We start from the raw sequence: 22,904 nt of genomic DNA on the forward strand, positions 1-22,904 counted from the left end.
CTTTTGTTGAATTTTGCTAATTTTTCAGGAGTATAGTACCACCTGTACTGCATTTTATACCAGTTTTCTTTTATGTCGGTTGCCGCTGTGTATTTTAATTTTTTCTTCCAAATTTCTTCCCAGTATTCCAAATTTAAACTGGGACCTATATCTTTTGCCTATTTTTATCATAGTTTCCTTAATTTGTTCCTCTTCTGTTGCCCAACTAAGTAATTGTTGATAAAGTATTTTTATTAGTTTCTTATCTTTTTGCATTATGATTCCTCATATTCCCGAGTCTTGATTAAATCCCTTTTTGCATCTTCTTTATAGCACGCTTGTAATTGATAATATTGATACCATGAGATTTGTTTATGTGTTTATTTGATTTCTGCTTGTGTTTTTATTGTGAATTCGTTGTTATTCTTTTTTAATATTTGTTGGTATGTTAACCAATTTTCTTTGCTGTATTATCTCACATGAAATGAATAAAACTATATTAAAAAAAGAAAAAAGAAAACTCCTGTTTCAACAGATACAGTTGATTTACTTGTAATTTGCCATGGCTTTTCTTTAGTTTATATGAAATTGTGATTTGCTGAACTTCACAGACAGCTCCTTTATTTTATGGCTCAGTATATTTATGAGGCTGTGCTTTGTTTCTAGGTTAATATGTTTGTGGAAGGATTTCATGATGCTATTATCCTTTATGTTCTGGCTTTGCGGGAAGTTCTGAAGAATGGCTTCACTAAGAAAGATGGAGAGAAAATTGTCCAACAGACATGGAACAAGACTTATGAAGGTAGGCCCTCATTCTTAGATCTACATTTTTGAAAAGGATTGCAACTCTTCTAATTCTGGAAACTTAATAAGAGGTTTTATTCCCAATTTTTGTTCAGAGCTCCTAGATAATTAAAATCTGAAACCACCTGCTGGTATCATGCCATGAGACTAAAAAAAAGTATTACATATTTATTCGTATTTATCATACCTATAAAACAAGTATACTAAGCATAGGTAAGAACTAAACAAAGAGCCTATAGTATCCAACGTTCTGTTCATACAATAGCCAACCAAAACATAGGTTGTCTTCCATGCTGCATTCCCTACAAATTCATATATAAATGGCATACTGGAGGGGATATATAGGTAAAGGCAGTCCCCGAATTACAAACATCCAACTTACAAATGACTCATAGTTAAGAACAGAACTGAGACAACAGAAAGTGAGAAAAATCTACCCCCCTTCAGAAAGGAAATTCACTCATGAAAAAGTTATCATAGGGAAAAGGTGACTCTAGAGAAGCTTTATCTCCAATTTTCGTTTCCACTACAAGCCATTTTTTTTTTCAAAATACAGTTCTCACAGGGAGGTTGAAAATATTTATATTATACTCACAATTAAAAGCAGTCAACAGAAAGGGCAGTTTATACACATGATGTGGGAATGCGAACAAGTACAATACTTATGGCAGACTACACAAAATGTGTGAAACCAAATATTAGGAATTGATTGGGTCATAACAAAAGAAATGGTGGTCTTAGTACAGAGAGGGAATGGGAAATTACAGGGAGATAAAGGCAGCAATAATTGAGTGCACACAAGCAGTGATAGTATTAGGATAGAAAGACAAATCAAAGTGGACAGTAAATAAATGGGACCAGTATATAGTGGACCAAATGGAATTCGAAATTATGGATGTAAAGTTAAATGATTCAAAAGGCAATGAAAATAGAATGAGAGGAGTTGAAGAAAGATGGAACCGAACAAGACTTACATTATGAATAAATATGGAGATCAGGCCATAAGAAATAGGATACAAACGTTATATAATATGTAAATCTTGAAGGATTGTCTCAAAAAGGATCCATATGTAAAAGAAAACAGTCCTCCTGGTGGTGGTTGGAATGGTAAATGTTGTGTATATGTATGTCTTAAAATAAAAAAAACATTTTTAAAAAAGTAGTTAAAAGTATGGTCATTGATAAGAAAATATTTTTTTTAAAGTATACCTATAAAAATGAAAATATAGACTATAAAATACAGTAGAAGTCAGTGATAACTTTAACCACCATAAAAATAATCTTAAACATTGCAATAATACAATTCATTCTTTATTAAAAAAAAAAAAAAGATGCAATTCAGCATCAAACTGAAATATACAAATTCCCATACTGCAGAATTAATAGTAACTTCATAGAACTTAAAACAGGCCAGAAACATGGCTAGTAAACCCATAAAAGCTGCTATAATAACTAAGAGTGCATCTTCCCTGGCAAAAAAGCAGCACTGTTTTTAATTCTGTTTTTAATAAGTGTTTTTAATTTTCTGGTTAATGTGTAAATGCTATTACTGGTGCATGTTATTGTTTGTTGGTGTATTGTATATTGTAATTGCTCTTGTATCTGATATTTCTGTGAGCCGCCACGAGTTCCCTTCAGGGGAGATGGAGGCGGGATACAAATAAACTTCTTCTTCTTCTTCTTCTTCTTCTTCTTCTTATTATTATTATTATTATTATTATTATTACTACTACTACTACTACTGATTGGGGGCTGGATGGTGTCAACATTGCATGCCTCTGAGCTTCCCTGGTGGTTATATGGTGACTACATGGCCAAGCGGTGCTCTGGAACTGGTTACCTTACCTTGTCCCTGTCATTCTGAGTTTTGTGGTACACAAAAGTGGTACTGGTCACTGCTTAGGGCCTAAAGTGACAGAGCAACGTGAGAGTGGGGAAATGAGGGGGGGGGGGGAAAGGAGGAAACACACCCTCCTTTCACCACCATTCCCTTCTGTGATCGTCTTGTCATTCTAGGTATCATTATTACAAATGTCAATCAGTGACCAGCGTCATTCTCATGCCCATAATGATGGAGTAAGATAGATGTCAGTTGGCAAAGAAACAGCAAGGCAAGAGTAAGACCATCTTTCTTGAGGACAGCCAAGGTGCCATTAGTGAAAAGAGCTCTTTTCTCATTATCTTCCTTTGCAATTGAGATAAAATGAAGCACTTGGAGGTGGGCCATTGTAGATGTGATATATCGCAATAGGCCTCCAAGTGGTAACTTTCAAGAAGATACAAAAATCTCTCTTTGCACATAGACAGTGACAGCATTTTGTCCCTTGCTCACTCCTTAACCGTGTGCCTCTTGCATTGCGCCTGGAAAGCTCTCTCCTGCCCCTGGCTGTCTGTACCAATGTGTTTGTGTTTGGAGATATTTCAAGATTTCCGTTTAATATTTCAGACTATGAGTGCAGACACAACCATTGTTCTCTGTCCCCAACTGTTGACCCTTCCCCTTATTCCCTTCAGCAGAACTTAGAATCTATTAATATGTTGGAAGTCCTGAGCTAGTAGCTTTGTAAATTCAGCAGAATTTACTGGTAAGTCCAAGCTGCTCTTCTGAGATCCATTTGTCATTTATCTCAGGGTAAGATTATCAAGATTCCCAGTGGAAGTACTTAAATTAAAGGAAATGTTCCCTTTAGATAAGAACCTAACAGTGAGTTCAGATACTGGCACAGTTCAGAAAAACATCATGGGAAATTTTCTCAGCTGCATTTTCTCATCACAGTAAAGCAGAACCCTTGGGAGACAGAAGTTACAGGGATGAAACTAGGAATGTTGGACGATTTCATTCAGTCCATATTTTAAGCAAATAAAAGCTATACTATTTATTTATCATGTCAGAAGCAAATTGAGGATAAGGTTATGATGTATTTAAAAACACAAACAAAGTTTAACACTTGACATTATACTCCATTTCCTTTGACCAGAAGCTGGCCACTTCGAGTGTCTCTGGTGTCACTGTGAGAAGTCCCTTCATTGTGCATGTGGGAGGGCTCGGGCTGCATTGTAGAAGGCAGTATGTTGTTTGCTCTTCTCAACACTTGCATGTCGTGGACTCCACTTTGTAGCCCCATTTCCTAAGATTGGCGCTGCATCTCGTGGTGCCAGAGCGTAATCTCTTCAGTGCCTTCCAAGTCGCCCACTCTTCTGTGTGCCAAGGAGGGAGTTTCTCATCCAGTATCAGCCACGGATTGAGGTTCTGGGTTTAAGCTTTCCACTTTTGGACTCTCGCTTGCTGTGGTGTTCCTGCAAGTATCTCTGTGGATCTTAGGAAGCTGATTCTTGATTTAAGCCGTTGGCTTGATGGCTGATATCTGAAAAGAGGATGGGCCAGAGGTGTCAATGCCTTGGTCCTTTCATTACTGGCAGCTACTTTCCCACGGATGTCAGATGGTGCAATACCGGCTGAACTGTATAATTTCTCGAGTGGTGTTGGGTGTAGACATCCTGTGATAATGCGGCATGTCTCATTAAGAGCCATATCCACTGTTTTAACGTGGTGAGATGTATTCCACACTGGGCATGCATATTCAGCAGGAGAGTAGCAAAGCGCACTGTATCTGGTTGTGATCCCCAGGCCTGGGAGTTATACTAATGTGTGGATCAGAATGATGTTAATATAGAAATCACTAAAGAAAGAAATCACTATGCATAGGATATAGGTAGACTAGAATACCGAATGTAGACTACAGAGAACCAAATTCCTATTCAGTTACAAAGACTCGAGCCAGTTGGTGTCTTTCAGCCTAACCTATTCCACAGAGTTGTTTTGTGAAAACAGAAAAGCAAGAAGGGCATGTTTCCAGGGTCTCCCCCAAACTGAAATAGCTGACAAACATAGCGGCATATCAGCTCTAATGAGTATTCTTTTCTTTTGATTTAGACAAGCAACATCTGATAATATGAGCTTCCTCAGATCTTCCTAGACACAAATTTCACTGCGTAACTTAAAGCTTCCTCAGTGGATGTTCTAGAACAGGAATTCGTTTTATTTTATTTTTCCTGTTATCCCTCTAAACAGACTGAGATTATTATATATTTTTCAAGAAGAAATGTTAAGAATTTTAGGAATGCAGACACGGAGGTGAAATTACAATTTCTTTTGGAATGCCAACAAAAGTGCTGGAAGACTAATGAGGTTTCCTGCCATATCAGTCTATAAAAATTCTGCCTTTTCCTTTTTTGTTATTTTGTTTTTCTTGGAAGCATTCTATATTTTCAACTTGGTTTTAAAAAATTCTCACATGCCATTCTTCAGGCATTGCAGGGCCAGTATCGATTGATGCCAATGGAGAAAGATTTGGGGATTTTTCTGTAATTGCAATGACTGATCCAGAAACTGGAACCCAGCAGGTAAGCATAAGAATAAAATTCTAAATGTTAACTTGGAACAATGCAGTGCAGATCAAGAAGACAATAGAGTATGTTGAAGAATGCCAGGTCAATCCAATAGAATTTAAGCCAGTGAGATTTGTGAGATTTACTGAGGTGTTCTAAAGAAGATATCTGGACCAATTTCAGAATAATGACTTGTTGTGGTTGCTGGTATGTTAGTTTTCTTCCAGTAAGGGTGGTACACATGAATACTGGTAACTATACTTTATTCTCACAATTAATTGGAAGTGACAGTTCCAAGATTTCTTAGTGAATTTCATATGGAACGGTAGTATTCTCTTGCAAGGGATGTGCAATTGCCCTTGGCAGTTCTGTTCTTCAAAAAGACTTTGAAGATATATGTGTCCCAAATGACTTTTAAATATGAAAGTTTTGTTATGTTTGGTGTTGGCTTTTAGGCTCTCTCTTGTGTATATATATGCTTTCATTTTCTTTCATTTCTTCATTCATGCATTCTACCCATCTTTTTTAGAATAACATGTTATTCTTAACCACTTGATTCCCTATAAACCTGCTGTATACATGCCTAAGTTTATGGAAATAATATCATATTTCATTCTGTGAAACTGTAAGTAAATTGACATAATTTGGTGAGAGCAGATGATTTGTACTAGTGTCTCATAACATATAGTTTTGATTGTGTTGCTGTGAGTTTTCCGGCCTGTACGGCCATGTTCCAAAAGCATTCTCTCCTGACGTTTCACCCACATCTATGGCAGGCATCCCCAGAGGTTGTGCGATCTGTTGGAAACTAAGCAAGTGGGGTTTATATATCTGTGGAATGTCCAGGGTGGGAGAAAAAACTCTTTTCTGTTTGAGGCAAGTGTGAATATTGAAATTCGCCAGTTTGATTAGCATTGAATGGCCTTGCAGTTTCAAAGCCTGGCTGCTTCCTGCCTGGGGGAATCATTTGTTGGGATTCCCAACCTCTGAGGATGCCTGCCACAGATGTGGGCAAAACATCAGAAAAGAATGCTTCTGGAACATGGCCATACAGCCCAGAAAACTCACAGCAACCCAGTAATTCCAGCCATGAAAGCCGTCAACAGCACTTTTAATTTTGTTTGCAATATTACGGTGGCTTTGATCATACAGTAAAATAAGACTCAGTTTTATAAATTCATACAAAATATGAGGATGATTTAAAACATCTCTAGATCTTCTGAGGAAAGGCTGAAGGGTGCAGCATGTTATGCCAAAGCCTAAAAATTAGATTGAACTGACTCCAGTGAGATTGACTCCAGTGTCTGCAGAAATCCATATATAGCACACAACTAGAGCAGGAAGTCCAATAGCATCAGGATAATTCTACTATTTGTGGTTTTAGCACATCCTTTCCATTTCCATAAAAAAAGCTTCCCTCATTTCAGAGTTCTTGTTTCTTTCTCTTTTGCATTTCTTGACGTCATTCATTTTGCCAGGCTTGACCTTGTCATGAATTATAATGGTTAGCTCACTTTGATTATGTTGGTGACAATGTTTGTTTATGTGGCAGGTTCCTTCCCAATGGTCATGAGAACTTCAATTCCTAAATGATACATAGCCCAAACAGTTTGCATCTGCACATCCTTATCTGATGCTATGATGTTTAGAATATAAAGTCTGCTTTAAAAAACTAAACTGAAATTAAGTAAACATACATTTCAGAAGAATTTCAGCTAGACTAGGGCCTGGTGAATCCTCTGCACAGAAAAGAGCCCCACACATCACAGTGAGGCTTTACATACTGTTCAGAAGTTATATTGGTAGACTGTGACTAATCAAAAGTTTTTCCAATCTCAAATTATGTCAGGGATGTGGGAGTTATGGCTTAAGAAATCATTGACTGGTGGAATTTCGATGGATGTGATATATATATATTCTTCTCTCACAGGTTATTGGGAACTATTATGGAAAACAGGGACGGCTTGAAATGTTTCCAAATTTAAATTACCTCTGGGAACACAGACCGAGAATAGATGACAGCAGAGGTTTGGAGCACCCAAGCAATACACCCTGCAAATCATGTAAGTTTAGTGTGGTTAGCTTCTTTCTAAATATATAACAGTCCACAGTCCGTGCTGTGAGATTGTGCTTGTTTTATAGATACCTCTTCATCTTGACAGCAGTGATATACACACACACAACTTGATTATATGTAGTCTATTAATCCTAGGATAGATTTATGGATAGTGTTCACTGGTGCATTTTTATTGAGCAAGCTTAAAAGCATAGATTACCAGTCAGGAGTGTTTTATGGTTTTTTTTAATGTGCATATAAAATTGAAAATAGATGGCACACCATAAGGCTGGAAGCGTTTTGTGCACAGATGTAATAAAGGTGAGCCCCTGGTGGTACAATGGGTTAAACCCTTCTGCTGGCAGGACAGATCAGCAGTTCAAATCCGGGGAGAGCGGATGAGCTGCCTCTGTCAGCTCCAGCTCCCCATGCGCAGACATGAGAGAAGCCTCCCACAGGATGGTAAAACATCAAACATCCGGGTGTTCCCTGGGCAACGTCCTTGCAGACGGCCTATTTTCCCACACCAGAAGTGATGCAGTTTCTCAAGTTGCTCCTGACACGAAAAAGAAATCGAAGTATAAGCTCCAATTTCTAAATGTTAACCATAACATCGGCAAGGAGAACGCAAACAAGCTTGCAGTCCACCAGCCACCAATAGATGAGGACAAATACATGGGCAAGAAGATTTGCATACAACTGCAGTGTAGGTGGCTTCTTTTTATTTTTCTGTGAACTACTGTAGCCGTTATGGACCCCTCCTAGGGCAGAGATTGAAAGATTGTATCTAGGGTCCTTTATAGGCTTACCAAGGAGGGTTCGCAGAGAATCTCTGCCATTCTGTCCTTAGGCTGGTTGTGATAAAGTTATTGAAGCAAAAAGACAAAATACCATGAAGCAAAATATGTTTGGTATGAAGAAGATCAGAGGTCTGGAACCAGATAGCTTTGCAGGAATGCAGGTAAGAGGTTTCCCTAGCCCATTACCCAGTGACTAGCAATTCACCCATACCAAAGAGAGCAACCAATCAAAGGAAATAACTATGAATTAACAGGAACAGAAGAGCAAGCAAGGAACACATGTTGGGGGGGGGGGGGGGTCTGAATATGTAGGCCACAGGCACTCCTTTCTAATTCACGCCTAAGTTTTCCCCACGAGTCAATTGCTATGTACACAGACCTAGCAGCACAATAAAGTAGGTGGCATGTATTAGCTGTTCCGTTTGCCTCTCAGCACTGCAAACAGCTCTCCTGGGCAAACTGGGATATGTTTTCATACATTTTAGAAGCACTATCCATACACAAAGCTGCATTAATGGCTGTCAGCTTATGAAAGTCAGAGAAATAAACATCATGTGGAAACAAAAGGTAACTACAACTCATCCTTAAATCATTTCATTTGTATTTAGAATTACAATTCTGCATTAGCCTTTTAAGCGTATTTTATAGCTGAATAAATCCTGCCTTTCCCTTAAAAGCATTTCAAGGTTGAGGGATTTCTATTATAGTTGTCTCAATACATTTCATTGATGGGGAAGTGTGGACTAAGTTGCATGTTTCTTCTTCAATAACAACACCAAATTAAATAGTAGTAATAATATTAATAATAATAATAAACAACTTTATTTATATCCTGCCACCACCTCCCCGAAGGGACTCGGTGCGGCTTACTAAGGCACTCCAAGGTGCACATATAACATACAGTCTCATAAAATTATAACAACAACCCCTATAACACATTATATAACATAAAAGTCAAAATAATACAATTTTAAAAACATCGGTAAATAAAACTAGCAGCCATCGATTCAGAAAGTGCCAAGTGTCAACTTCGTATGGGCCCATTAAACCTGGAGGTCAAAGGCCTGTTTTCAGGCTGGAATGGAAGGATTGAAAGCTGAGGGTTAATCTAATCTCTTCTGGGAGGATATTCCAGAGCCAGGGAGCCACCACAGAGAAGGCCTTCTCTCTCGTTCCCACCAACTGTGCTTGAGATTATTATAGCCAGAATCTTACTGAACATTAGCAAGGAATACACTGACAACGAAGGTCCACATCAGGGGTCCCCAAACTTTTTAAACAGGGGGCCAGTTCATGATCCTTCAGACCGTTGGAGGGCCAGACTATAGTTGGCCACCGAGAAATAAATAATAATAATAATAATAATAATAATAATAATAATAATAATAATAACAATAACAATAAAAAAGAGGGTTGGAAGAGACCCTTTGGGCCATTGAGTCTAATCCCCTTCTGCCTTTGTGCACCGAAAGCACAAGCAAAGCACCCCTGACAGATGACCACCCAGTGTCAATATGATGATGATTAAGAAGAAGAAGAAGAAGAAGAAGAAGAAGAAGAAGAAGAAGAAGAAGAAGAAGAAGAAGAAAGAGGGTTGGAAGAGACCCCTTGGGCCATTTAGTCCAACCCCCTTCTGCCTCTGTGCACCAAAAGCACAAGCAAAGCATCCCTGATAGATGGCCACCCAACCTCAATATGAAGAAGAAGAAGGAGGAGGAGGAGAAGGAGAGGGAGAGGGAGAGGGAGAGGGGGAGGAGGAGGAGGAGGAGGAAGAAGAAGAAGAAGAAGAAAGAGGGCTGGAAGAGAAGAAGAGACCCCTTGGGTAATTTAGCCCAACCCCCTTCTGCCCTTGTGCCGTGGGGGCCGGATAAATAGCTTCGATGAGCCGCATCCGGCCCCCGGGCCTTAGTTTGGGGAACCCTGGTCCACATAGTCAAAGCAATGGTATTCCCTATAGTAACCTATGGATGCGAGAGCTGGACCATAAGGAAGGCTGAGCAAAGGAAAATCCTGAGAGTGCCTTGGACCACAAGAAGATCCAACCAGTCCATCCTCCAGGAAATAATGCCTGGCTGCTCACTGGAGGGCAGGATATTAGAGGCAAAGCTGAAGTATTTTGGCCACATCGTGAGAAGACAGGAAAGCTTGGAAAAGATCATGATACTGGGGAAAATGGAAGGAAAAGGAAAAGTGGCAAACCAAGATCAAGATGGATGGACGGTATCCTTGAAGTGACCGGCATGAACTTGAAGGAACTGGGGGCGACGTCGGCCAACAGGGAGCTGTGACGTGGACTGATCCATGAGGTCATGGAGAGTCAGAAACTACTGTGTGAATGAAGAAGAAGAGCAAGGAATAATGTTTCACTAGTGCAGTTGTGCTTGAGATCCAATGAGTAAAATATGCTATTTTAACTTTTGCTGTGCAATTATTGGCCATCTGGGTGGAATAGCCGATCTGCATTCAGGCACTATCTGGCTTTTGTTGTTCTGATGGAGGAGTCATTGCACAAGGCAGTATTAGATATCTCCTTAAGCAATTCTCCAGAAAGTACTTACACTGGCATACTTCTCATTATATCAGTGCAACTCACCAAGAGGATCCTGGCCCATAAAAGCAACTAAGCCTAAAGAAAATTTCACTAAACATCTACATAAAAATACTTTTGAAACGATTTGTTTAGTATGCTGTGTTTACTAGATGCTTTTGTAAGTTTCAGTATTTTTTTGTGAACTGATATTGCTTATTTCTTCTTTTTAATTTTTCAAGCAGGTGGCCTAGGAGAATCAGCAGTAACAGGAATAGTTGTGGGTGCCTTATTAGGAGCAGGACTGTTGATGGCCTTCTACTTTTTCAGGTTAGTTCAATTTGAGAACTGTATGTGTGTACCTACTATACCTGCCCCCTTGAAATCATTTCACTCTATTCTCTCTTCAAGGATCTGTATTTGCTATTCAAGTATAAGGAGTGAATTTCCCTTCCTAGGAGTAGATTTCTCTCACTTCCTGTTGTCTCACCCTCGTTATTAACTACGAGTCATTTGTAAATCGGATGTTTGTAACTCAGGGACTGCCTGTACTGTTAAATATCTGCAAGAATAAATAAAAATAGTCAAGATTTTCTCTACGTGTGTAAATGGGATTTCTGGTACATAATACACCTTCATAGGAAGTGTTACCTGGAACTAATAATAGAATTGGAAGAGACCACAAGGGTCATCCAGTCTAACCCTCTGCCATGCCCGAACACAGAATTAAAGCACACCTGACAGATGGCCATCCAGCCTCTGCTTAAAAACCTCTCGAGAAGGAGACTTCAAACTCTGAGGCAGTGAGTTCCATAGTTTAACAGCTCTCACTACCAGGAAATCTTTTTTCCTTCAGTTCGAATCCATTGCTCTGTGTCCGAGTCTCCAGAGCAGCAGGAACAAGCTTGCCATCTTCTCACCTTGACATCGTATCAGATATTTAAACATGGCTGTCATATCCCCTCTCAGTCTTCTTTACTGCAAGCTAAACGTACCCATCTCCCTAAACTGTTCCTCATAGGCTTGGTTTCCAAACCTTTGATTATTTTGGTGTTTCTTCTCTGGACCCAATCTAGCTTGTCAATGACAATAATGATGATCACAGTGAAAGCATATGTGTTGTTGAACATCAGTGTAAATTCCTTCTTCCCAAGGTTATCTTTATGAATGGTGTATAACTACTAAAATAATGTATAAATATTAAAATAAATATAGTGTCCCTACTTCACGGATGGTGGTCTTGGAACATAACCCCCGCGATAAGTGAGGGAACACTGTAGTCCTATTTTAGCTACATGGCTGTCTCAATAGAACAACATAGATTTTGTTACCGTATAACAATGTATAATTTGCTAACGATTCACAATGTGAGAATTTACACAGACCAACAATTAATTAAACAAATAAATGTTGAGTATTTAGATTTGTTGATTGCACTTTATGGGGTTAATTTTGCCCCATAATGGAGTCCCCCGTAGTGTAGTGGGTTAAACCCTTGTGCTGGCAGACTGCTGACTTGAAGGTTGGGTTGTTGACCTGAAGGTTGCCACTTTGAATCCAACCCGGGGAGAGCAGATATGAGCTCCCTCTGTCAGCTCCAGCTCTATGCGGGGTCACGAAAGAAGCCTCCCACATGGATGGTAGAAGCATCATGTGGGCAGCGTTCTTGCAGATGGCCAATTCTCTCACACCAGAAATTACTTGCAGTTTTTTAAGTTGCTCCTGACATGAAAAAAAAATTGACCCATGGGGCGGGGGGTGCAGTCCTCTAGATATTTTTGACTTGCAGCTCTAGCTGACTTTTCCAATGTTGATAAATGTTAGAAGATGCAGTCCAACAACTAAAAGGCTACATGATTCATATTACTGATGTAAACATCTGAGAGAACTAATGGTTAAACAGTTTCATTAGCTGCTGCCTTAAACATCAAGTTTCCGTTGTGTTATATGCTGACTTCTGGAGCACTTTGTTTCAAATTTTGGAAAGAATGGGCAATTTATCTAAAATCTTTGAATACGACTTAGCTTTCAGAGGAGGCAAAAATGCTCCAAGGCAGTCTTTAATCTTCTGGCCCTAAAATTCATTCATTTCATTTACCATGAAAACCATAGCTATCCTTCATAGACATTCTTTTGTGAACAGTGCTCAATGACTTATCTGAACAAGTTTTTCTTATTCTCTGTTACCATTCCTTTTCTGCAGGAAAAAATACAAAATAACTATTGAAAGGAGAAGTCGACTCGAAGAATACAACATCGGCAAGCATCGCCAATTACGGGAAGACTCTATAAGGTCTCACTTTTCTGCTGCATGAAATAGAGAAAAACAAATTGCTTTTGCAGGGAAACTCTATAGACAAATGGATGCTACCAAAGACAGCTACAGAAAAGAAGCTCCTTAAGGACTCAGCATTTTAAAAAGTAGGATAACTGTTGTTGTTTTTTGCCCCGGAAACTCAGGAATGATTTACTAGCCACACTATGCCACATGGCCTTTAAAATAATCTAGATGAAAGAAAAGTGATAAAACTGCAGCTTTTCTCTCAGCGAGATGATGTTAACCCTTTTACATGTGTTCTGAGACAACATCCTCTGGTCAGTCATTTTGTGTCTTGGAAATGTGAATGGTTCTTCTGTCTGCCTTCTTATAAACTTCCGATCATCCTTCATTAGCTGCTTCTTAACAGATTGTAAAAGAAATGTGATCTCAAGAAACACAGGTTCTGCTTTACAGCCAGAACAGAAAGATGTATTGAACAGTGAAAAGACAGGATGGGGAAAAAGGGAGCATGTAGATTGTACAAGGATTTATTGAAAAAGTATGTGCATGTTTTGTTCTTGGACATAAAAAAAACCCCAAAGGTTTGAGGAAAGGGAACACACAGTTCTAAGGATCTCTTTTATGCAATACATTAGTTGCAAAGATAGTTCCTAAGTGATTCCGGTGAATGGATTCGTGGTGAATGTGTTTGAAGCTGATGTAACTGCTTGCCAGTGGTCTTGGAAGAGGAAATTTGGGCTTCAAATAATTTCCATTTGTACAGAAACGTTATTTCCAAACACACACACACACACACACACACAGCATTTCCACCATCTATGTGTAGGAAGCCTAACACAGATGTCACCACGGAATAATGCTGGCACATTTCCTGCTTCAATTCTTCCAATGTTTTCAGTATAAGAAAAGCACAAGAGGTTCACATAAAAGACTAGGTCTTACTTGTGTCAATGACTAGAAATAAGAATCCTGCCTCAGTCAAAGCACCTTATGCTGATTTCTGTGCCTGTACACATTCTGATACATGCACACCTGTACAAAAGAACTGGAAGTCCTATTGGCATTCTGGTTCCTCTGTTTTTCACCATATTACATTGCTGCTCCTTCAGCCTTTGATTATTGTCACTGAAATTTAAACTCATGAACAAGGTAAGGGTTTTGACTGTCCATCCGCACATGTGTGACAGACATGCAGATAAGATGACTGCAGTGCTTACCTAGAGCAGCACTTGTATGCTGTATGCACCATTGAAATATGTACTTAGCTTCAGGTAAATAAGTGCAGGATCACACTCTGAATTTTTCAATAGGAAGCAAATATCCCACTGCAACATTACAATCTGCGTAGTGTCCAAACTATGTAAATACTAGTATCAAAGTGTTTTTGTAAAGTAAAGGTAAGGCAATAAGTTTTTTTTTTTGTTGTATTACTGTTCGGGTTTTGGATCTTTTTAGTTGTATGAGAAATTGTAATTTTGGGTTAACATTGTATGTTTTTAAGTATTCCTCATCTTATATTTTTCTATTAGAAAAATGTTGTTTTATTTCACTTTGAAAATTCAAAGTGAGTGCACATTTGAAAAGCTATTTTTCTTTTAAAATTGTGAATAATAATGAGCACAGAACTTTTCAGATGTAAATAAAAGTAGTATATTTTACCTTTGCTTATTGGAAAAATCTTTGCCCTTTTTTCCTTAGGCATGGCTCCCCGATTTAGTTGCAAATTTATACTATCAATATAAAATATGGGTTGATCATCCTGTACCCTGGCTACTATTTCCAGGCTTTCTCTAACAGGAACTTTCTTTAGTACCCCCATTTTTCTTATTGGAAGGTTTCATGAATCTCAAGATATTACTAATGAAAACAAACCTTAACTATGACAATTTTTGAAGTGCTTTTAAATCAGTTTTTCGTTCAGATTTTCAATCTTCACAGAATCTTTCCACATCAATTTATCCTCCAGAAAACTTATATGTGCTAATAAAAGCATCTTCTGATATCCAAAGGGGCAGTGCACATGCTAAGCAATATTAGCCATTCACAGCAGTTACATACTAGCAAGGTGCTGCCTCCAGCTATCACCTTTGTCTCATGTACATATTGCGGAGAGATGGCTCATTTTTGCCTCTTCTGAGAATACTGCCTCATTGGCTGTTGAACCAAACTCATAGAAGATCCTGAAGCAAAAATAAGGGAAGGCATTTTGGTCATGTTGCCCATCACTTGCTGCCATGCGCAAAATTACATATGTTAGTAGACCTAGAGATGGAGGCGAATTCTGTTTGGTATCCATTTTAATGCAAACGTCCATAGTATTGCATTTTTTGAACTAATATTTACAGTAAAATTCAGTTATGCTTTAAAATTTGCACTTCAAAATTTGAAATTATGTTCTCCAGTGAACAAGTTTATACTGCAATGCATCTATTTTGCGGAAGTGGACAGTGTACACTGATAATTTCCAGGGAACTCTAAAGTCCTTTGAAAAAGAGGTTTTTTTCATCATGTCAGAAGTTACTTGAGAATATACTGCAAGTCACTTCTGGTGTGAGGAAATTGGCCGTCTACAGAGACGTTGCCCAGGGGACACAAGGATATGTTACCATCCTGCTGGGAGGTTTCTCCCATGCTCACCCCATCTCGCAACTGCCAACCTTCAGGTCAGCAACCCAATCTTCAAGTCAGCAGTTCAGCTGACACAAGGGTTTAACCCATTGCGCCACTGCGGCTCTAATCACCATTTAAAAAAATGATTTTTCAGAATCTGCTTCATGCATTAGATCATGCATTTGCATATGCATGAGCAGTAAATTAAATATTTCCATCTAGCACAATAGTCAGTCTGAATAACTCCAACTGAAATTCAAGCAAATAGCTTTATCCAGTTGAAATTTGGGTTAAGACCAAAATCTACAAATGCTGCACAGAAGGTTGTGCTGGAATTTGATTTTAAAATTGCACAAGAATCTAGATGCTCATACTTAGCCAACTGAAAAAATAGACAGTAAAGTAGGTTGGATGTACATTTTATTGAATGCACAGCTGTTGGTGGGTATGATATATTTTCCTCCAGGATGTTCACAGTTTCATGTTTCCCCACAGAAATTGGACCAATAAAAAGAATCATTGCATTAATTTTTCTCTTTTATTCTTAAGTTCTTTGGGACATAATATTTGGTGTAAGTATAATGTTTGCAATCAGGAATCAGGCTTTCAAATCTTTACAAATTTTAAAAATAAATTCAGCCAGTCACCTCACATGTTCATTTCATTCATAAGATCTAGTCTTCCTAGAACATTCACAGTCTGGCTTCATGTTAAAAAAATCAACTCTATCTTGATTTCATTTTAAAAAATCCCAAAGTACTTATGCCTCCAAGTCTACTCATAATTTACTTCTGAACTCCTAATGTTTGAATTATGTGAGAATTAAGCAAACTAATTCTGTAATGCTACAAACATCAATTCATTTGATTATATAATAAAGATAAATCAATGTCTGAATGAAGTACTTTAGGGTAACACAATCCATTTTTAAAATACTTAACATAAAATATTGCCACTATTGCTGCTGCTTCTGTCATCCAAGTTCACCATAATTGATCCCAGCCTTGATATTAGAGTATTTTCTTCCCAAAAGCATTCTTCAGATCTCAAACAAAAATTATTCCCAATTGCATGGGGAAAGCTTGACATTTAATACAAAAATTCTTTATATAGCCTTACCATGTTTATTCATCACCACAATCACCATCATCAATCTATTGTTAAGAATTAAAGTCATTTTAGCTTTTAGTGAGAGCTTAATCGTAATTTCTCTAGAATCTGTTTCTTTATCTTTTCAGCAGTTCATATCTGTAAAACTCTCCTCTATCATTACATTTAATATGAGTCGACGTTCTTCCTGTCAGCTTTCTTCACTATCTGGCTTTCATAATCATACATAAACATTGGAAAAACTATGGCATAGATGATCCTGACTTTGGCATTCAGTAATACATCTTTGTACTTGAGGATCCTATCTAGTTCCTTCAGGACTGCTTTCCAAGTCCTCGTCTTTCAGTTTCTTGACTACAGATTCCAATTTGATTAATCACCGAGCCAAGAGACTATTTCTATTACTGTCTTTGAGCAACAAATTTGATTTTCTTCCTGTCTGCTTTCTACAGTACCCAATTTTCACAACATACATAGAAATTGGAATTATGATGGTATTGCTTCTGATTTGGTATGTAATCATATATTTTAGATAGACTCGAGACTATTACAGGGGTAACATCTGTTGTTCAGTGGAATTTGTTATAACTGCTGTAACTTTAAACAATCTCCCTATGCTATATCTTGAAGGTTTTGAAAGTCTATGGCCAACAGGCCCCATCTGATTTGATGGATTTCCACGGATAACACTGGCCAACACACATTTTAATGCCTCAAACGTTAGGCCTGTTTCTGGGTATATTTGGCCTACTGGTTCCAAATATGGCACCAGTTTTCCCCTATCAGCTCTAGTTTTTGAGATACAAAACATATGTCATATACCAGTCTTCACCTGCTCGCCCATAGAAAATCAGGATGACCATATCGAAGAAACTAGACCTGATGCAGTCTATCCAACACAATATATAACAAACCCGTTAGACATTTTTAAGGATTTAAGTCCACCTTTAGATATACTATTTGTGTTGCCAAAACAAATGATAAAAAAATACTTTAGAATGCTTCAAAGTGTGTTAGAAAATGTCTGTCTTTGGATATGTGTCTGCACACTTGGCGCATATCCTTAAACAACTAGATCAATTAGAATGACCTCCCACTGAAAGAACCTGGTTCTATAGTTTACAAACAAGCTTATGTTTCATAGCTTCACAGAGCTAAAATCTCTGTCAGTTGCAAAAACACTGGGTATATTTTAATATATCAATTGTCTGCTTATATTATACTAGAAAATTCAAAGGTTCGGTAGTTCATAACCACTTGTATGATTAGATGGAAACGTAGTTATATCCATTTAAATCAAAGGAACATGCCTTTATTAGATTAACTTATGCTTGTCTACACTGGCCAAACAACTCATACACACCGTGAACTCACCGCTGTCTGTCTCTATGATGCACTGCAACCTCTGGTGAGAATCCTGGGTTTTTAGGTAAGGTCACTTACCTAAATTCCAGAAGATACTCTGGAATTTGCTGGAAACTCCCAAGTATCCTAAGGCCTTGCAGCAGTGTGGACAGCTGGGCTTGGGTTCAGTTTGGCCCAATCCCCTATCCAGATGGACACTGCCACCATCACCCTGTCTCTGTACTGATCAGTGTAGGGACAGAGGATGGCTAGTCCTGCTGCCCACCGGCCATAGAGTTCCATCCAAGCACATGGCCGTTGGGTTCATGCCTAATTTCAGAATGGAGCACGTACCCAATCAGCAGGGGGGAGGAATCAACCCCCTCATTGCTGTTTATACAGGGGGTCATTTCTGACATCAGCAAACAGAATCGTGATGGCCAGTAGCTTGGACTCCATTGTCAACATGGAGTGACTGTGGCAATATGGGTGAGATGACAGCCCAGCGGGTCCAATGCAGTTCCATCCTGGGATTCAGCACATACATGCTGGTTCTGGGGCTACTATGGGTCAGATTTACACCAGGTAACCTGCCTGGTATAAATGTGGCCTTATAGTAAGAATTCCTTACTCTCAGTCAATTAGAGAAAGCTTGAACAGTCTTAAAACAGATCTCCATACTCTTTTGTAAGCAGATTGTCAAATTTAGTGGAAGGCCATTTTTCTAGTAAATTCCCTGGAAGAAGAACATTAAAGTTGTTAATAGTTCACTTACAAGTGAAAAGTTGTGGTTTCAAAAGATTAGTTTTCTAAGCAAGTGTGCAATGAGGATCTAATAAGGACAATCCATAAGAAATGTATCCTTGTGAATATAGATTTGGCTCTAAAGAGAAAGGACAGATAGATACATAAATTTAGATAATGTTTAATTGCATTTTGTTGTAAAAATAAAGTCAAAATATGACCTTCTATTGTAATTAATTTTATGAATTATGTTTGTATCCAATGCAAAATTATTTCCTTTTTCCTGCTGCATGCAAACATTTAAAGAACATAATTTTGAAATGTGCTTCTTCAAATTTTATATAAACCACTAACGCTAAAATACCTTAATGTTTTTGATGCTGCTGAAATTCATACATTTAAAACACATAGATTTTGCGATATACAAAAGAACTAAAATGCTTGCTTAGTATTTCCACAGCATAATTTCCCCCAAAAAAGCAAGTAATTTAATGAATCAGACATTTTTTAAAAATAGTTTTTTAAAAAATTCTAAGCTGGAATGCCGAAAGACATACAATCCTCCGAAACTAAGGGCAGTATCCTCATTTGTATTCTTAACTAAATGTCTTGTCTGGATGTCTGATAAGTATGTTGCATGGACATTGGACCACATACTTAGTGTTTACTTATATAAGTCTGGCCAGGTGGCAACCGATATACGCTGGAATAATAGTTAAATTGTCTGAATATTTGGTTCTGCTGAACAAAGGAGCTCTCATTTCTGTATTATAAAATAGTTCTTGGAAGTCAGTGGATGGTATTCCAGAGTAAGCTCTTAAGGACTGCAGGGTGTTAGAATCTCACCAGCTGTCTTCTCTGTTACTGTAAGAATATTGTGACAATACTGGGGAAATAAGGTTTTACAATTTTGTAATGATAACCATAAGAATTTTTTTGCATTAATTTCTAATATTGTAAAGTGCTCTGAATGTCATTTTTGGCAGAATGCGTTCTTAAACAAACAAGAACATGAAAATTGCCTGTGCATACTTAAAAGCCAAGCAGAATTGCTTCTGCTTTCATAATTGCAATGGAAGTAGAATTTTACCTTTGACTTAAAGAGAAGAACCAGACTAAACATTCCAATTTCATTGGCATTCCAAGAGCCATGCTCAAAGTGGCCGTAATCAAGAGCAATCAAGACAATGTGATTCTACATTTGTACTCCTCTCCCCTCATTGTTTTGTGTCTCTTTTTGATAGCACAACTGCAGAAAATCTCCAAAGATCCATGTAATGCACCACATCCTAGCAGTCTGTTATACCCTGTTTCCCCGAAAATAAGACATCCCCGAAAAATAAGACCTAGTAGAAGTTTTGCTGAATTGCTAAATATAAGGCCTCCCCTGAAAGTAAGACCTAGCAAAGTTTTTTGTTTGGGAGTATGCCCAGCGCCTGCCAAACAGAACACCAGAGCATTCAGGATTGGTAAATGCACATACCAGTTGTACATGGAAATAATGGTAGTAACAAGAAATTCTTGATAGGATTCACAGTTTGTCTGGTTATGCTGGTTTCTGATGACAACTACTGTACAGTATATAATAAATGTTCATTTTTTTGTTCAACAATAAATGTGAATAATTCTTCATGGAAAAACAAGACATCCTCTGAAAATAAGACCTAGCACATCTTTGGGAGCAAAAATTAATATAAGACACTGTGTTATTTTCGTGGAAACACGGCAGTACAAGGGATGGCAGGGGAATCTACTCTTTTGTCATTCTTCCACCAAAAACAGTGAGGGGAGACCATCTTGTCTGGTGTAGCAAATGCTCCTGATATTTCAATTTTTTTCTAGGCAACTTCAGAAAATTACTTAGCTGAAACTATCAAAGGACTCATTCACCTGAAACTGAGAGCAGTCTAACATAATGTGCCTTGATCATAAATACACAGGTGCCAAACTCCTCTTTTTAAAAACGTGATACAAGCAGGAAAGCAAGTGTGAATAAGAAGGGCAGCGCAAGATGCAACACTCATGATGCTATCAGCCAGCCACTTATTGCTTCTTATATCAACTTAAATACAATAAGGCATTGTCCATAAAACCCTAATCCTTAATAGATTCTGATCCATGTACTGTATCTTGCACAGCAAAGAAGAAAGCAATTGTCAACTGTCGTCACAAATCTCTTTTGGATTTTACCCTGTATTTTTCCAAATGACTACTTAAAGTTTGTTCATCCATTTTAATCTACTAATTTCTTGTTAAGAAATACAAGATTTAAAATGTTTTGAAAGAAAGCATTTGCTTAAAAAAATAATAAAGAACAGCACTATCTGTTTAACTGGAACCGAAAACAGGTAAATTCTGGTCATACAATGGCTCTGATTTTTTCTGTAAGAGTTATGTAGTCATCATGGAAATAGAAGGACTCATTATAGAGATTGTGAAAGGCTAGTTTTGACCAATCTTCCCCCTTTAATGTGGGCAATGTTATGTTTATAGTGTGGGCAATGTTATATACAGAATAGAAACATAAAGGTTTGGCTTAAAAAATGAATGGAAAACTGCACAGTATATTGTACTGATGTAAGTAGAACTATTTGCATATGATGTGATTTTATTTATTATATTTCTGTAGAGACAGAATTAATGACTGTGGATGATATAACCATGTGATGTATGTTTATTTCTTTTACCAGCTGATCATATAAAATATTAATTGGTTATTCACTGTTACATGTGTCCATTTTCTCGTAAAAATTTCAAGTACTACAAATGTGATATTACCACATTATTAAAAATAGGCTCCCATTAAACTTTAATGATTAGAGACAAATCTATACATTTACTCAATAATGTGTTTTCATTGTGTAAAGCAGTGGTTCCCAACCTGTTGTCCATGGACCCCCAGTGGTCCCCAAGAACTGAAATATAGTCGGTGGCCTCACTATTACTACACCGTTGCAATGAGAGCTACTGGTCTCGCAAAACCCCATCCTCCCTACCCCCCCCCCCCCCCCCCCCCGATTTTACATTGTAATAAGCAACAATAAAATTATTTTTAAAAAATACTGCCAAGGAAATGGAGAAGTCAGAAGGGGAGAAGCTGAATGTTGGGAGGAGAGAGGCTGACTACCCACGAAAGGCATGAAAACAAGCCTCCTGACTGCTGCTTCTCCTCCTTCCTTCTGAGCAGAGCCATTCCATGTGCTGCCTGGAAGCAGGGGCGCCTTAGTATCTTCGTTTTTAGGCCTTTTCCTGGGTTATTTGGGGTGCTGATTCAGAAAATTGCATTGGATAGACCACATCAGCTCTAGATTATTAAATATGGTTTTCTGTGGGCAAGCAGATGGCGACTACTGGATGGCATATGTTCTGTATCGGAAACTAGAGCTTATGTGGTCTATCCAATGCAATTTTTTGAAACAGCAACTCAAATAACAAAACTGAATCTAAAGTTGACCAAAAACCAATTCATAACCTTTCTGGTACTAATGTTGGAGAGTGGTTCCTGGTCAAAGTGGTTCCTGGTCAAAAAAAGGTTGGGAACTACTGGTGTAAAATAAACTCTTCCTCTATTACATGCATTTGCAATACCATTCTATGCCTGATATGAGACACGCTTCATTTAAGGTTGTCTGTGTCAGAAATTGCATTACTTTTCCAGCTAATAAATTCACATCCAAATTCAGAGTTGAACCTTGACCATGCTAGGGAACATGCTGATTTTTAGATTATATAGCCTTTTAATTGGGAAAATGGCATGAAATATTAATAAATCAAAACATTTTTCAAGAAAAAAAATATAAATGGATTATACTGTAATAGACTTTAAAAAAAGACATTGCCTTTCTTGAAACATGATTGTAAAAAAGATGAAGAACAAGGATATGAATGCAAACAAGGTGTACAGATTGACCAATCAATTCCTTGCTATGCTGGTACTAAACATATGGCACTCATCTACCCTTTTGCCCAATTGGAGCTGTGAATAAAGTTCTGCACCTTTACCCTTTGATGGCAAATGTGAGCTCACTAAGGTAACAATAACAATAATATACTTTATATTCTGCTGTATCTCCCCAAGGAGATTCAGAGCTGATTACAGACACATATATGGCAAACATTCAATGCCATTATACCATTGACAAAGACAGTACATAAACAGAGGCAAGGCTTCCCTCTTTTCATCTCTGGCATCCGCCCGTGCTCGACTCAGCCATGGGGAGGTGCTGTTATTTCATTTTCCACGCTGAGGAAACTGTTGTC

The 22,904-nt window shown here is 38.0% G+C and overlaps 1 protein-coding gene across 2 annotated transcripts in view; it reads left to right on the forward strand.

The window, feature by feature from the left end:
• Window positions 1–21,361, forward strand: part of npr3 (natriuretic peptide receptor 3) — a 67,946-nt gene extending 46,585 nt beyond the window's left edge. The window contains exons 4-8 of one of the 2 annotated variants that reach the window (XM_062972518.1): window positions 646–781; window positions 5,093–5,187; window positions 7,103–7,235; window positions 10,801–10,885; window positions 12,759–21,361. In XM_062972518.1, the coding sequence (XP_062828588.1) occupies window positions 646–781; window positions 5,093–5,187; window positions 7,103–7,235; window positions 10,801–10,885; window positions 12,759–12,870 (561 nt within the window). In that variant the 3' untranslated portion in view covers window positions 12,871–21,361. Of the gene's footprint in view, window positions 1–645; window positions 782–5,092; window positions 5,188–7,102; window positions 7,236–10,797; window positions 10,886–12,758 lie in introns of both variants that reach the window. The other variant, XM_062972517.1, reaches the window with a different exon arrangement.
• The last annotated feature ends 1,543 nt before the right edge of the window (window positions 21,362–22,904 follow it).

The sequence above is a fragment of the Anolis carolinensis genome, chromosome 2, assembly GCF_035594765.1.
Source record: "Anolis carolinensis isolate JA03-04 chromosome 2, rAnoCar3.1.pri, whole genome shotgun sequence".
NCBI lineage: Eukaryota > Metazoa > Chordata > Lepidosauria > Squamata > Dactyloidae > Anolis > Anolis carolinensis.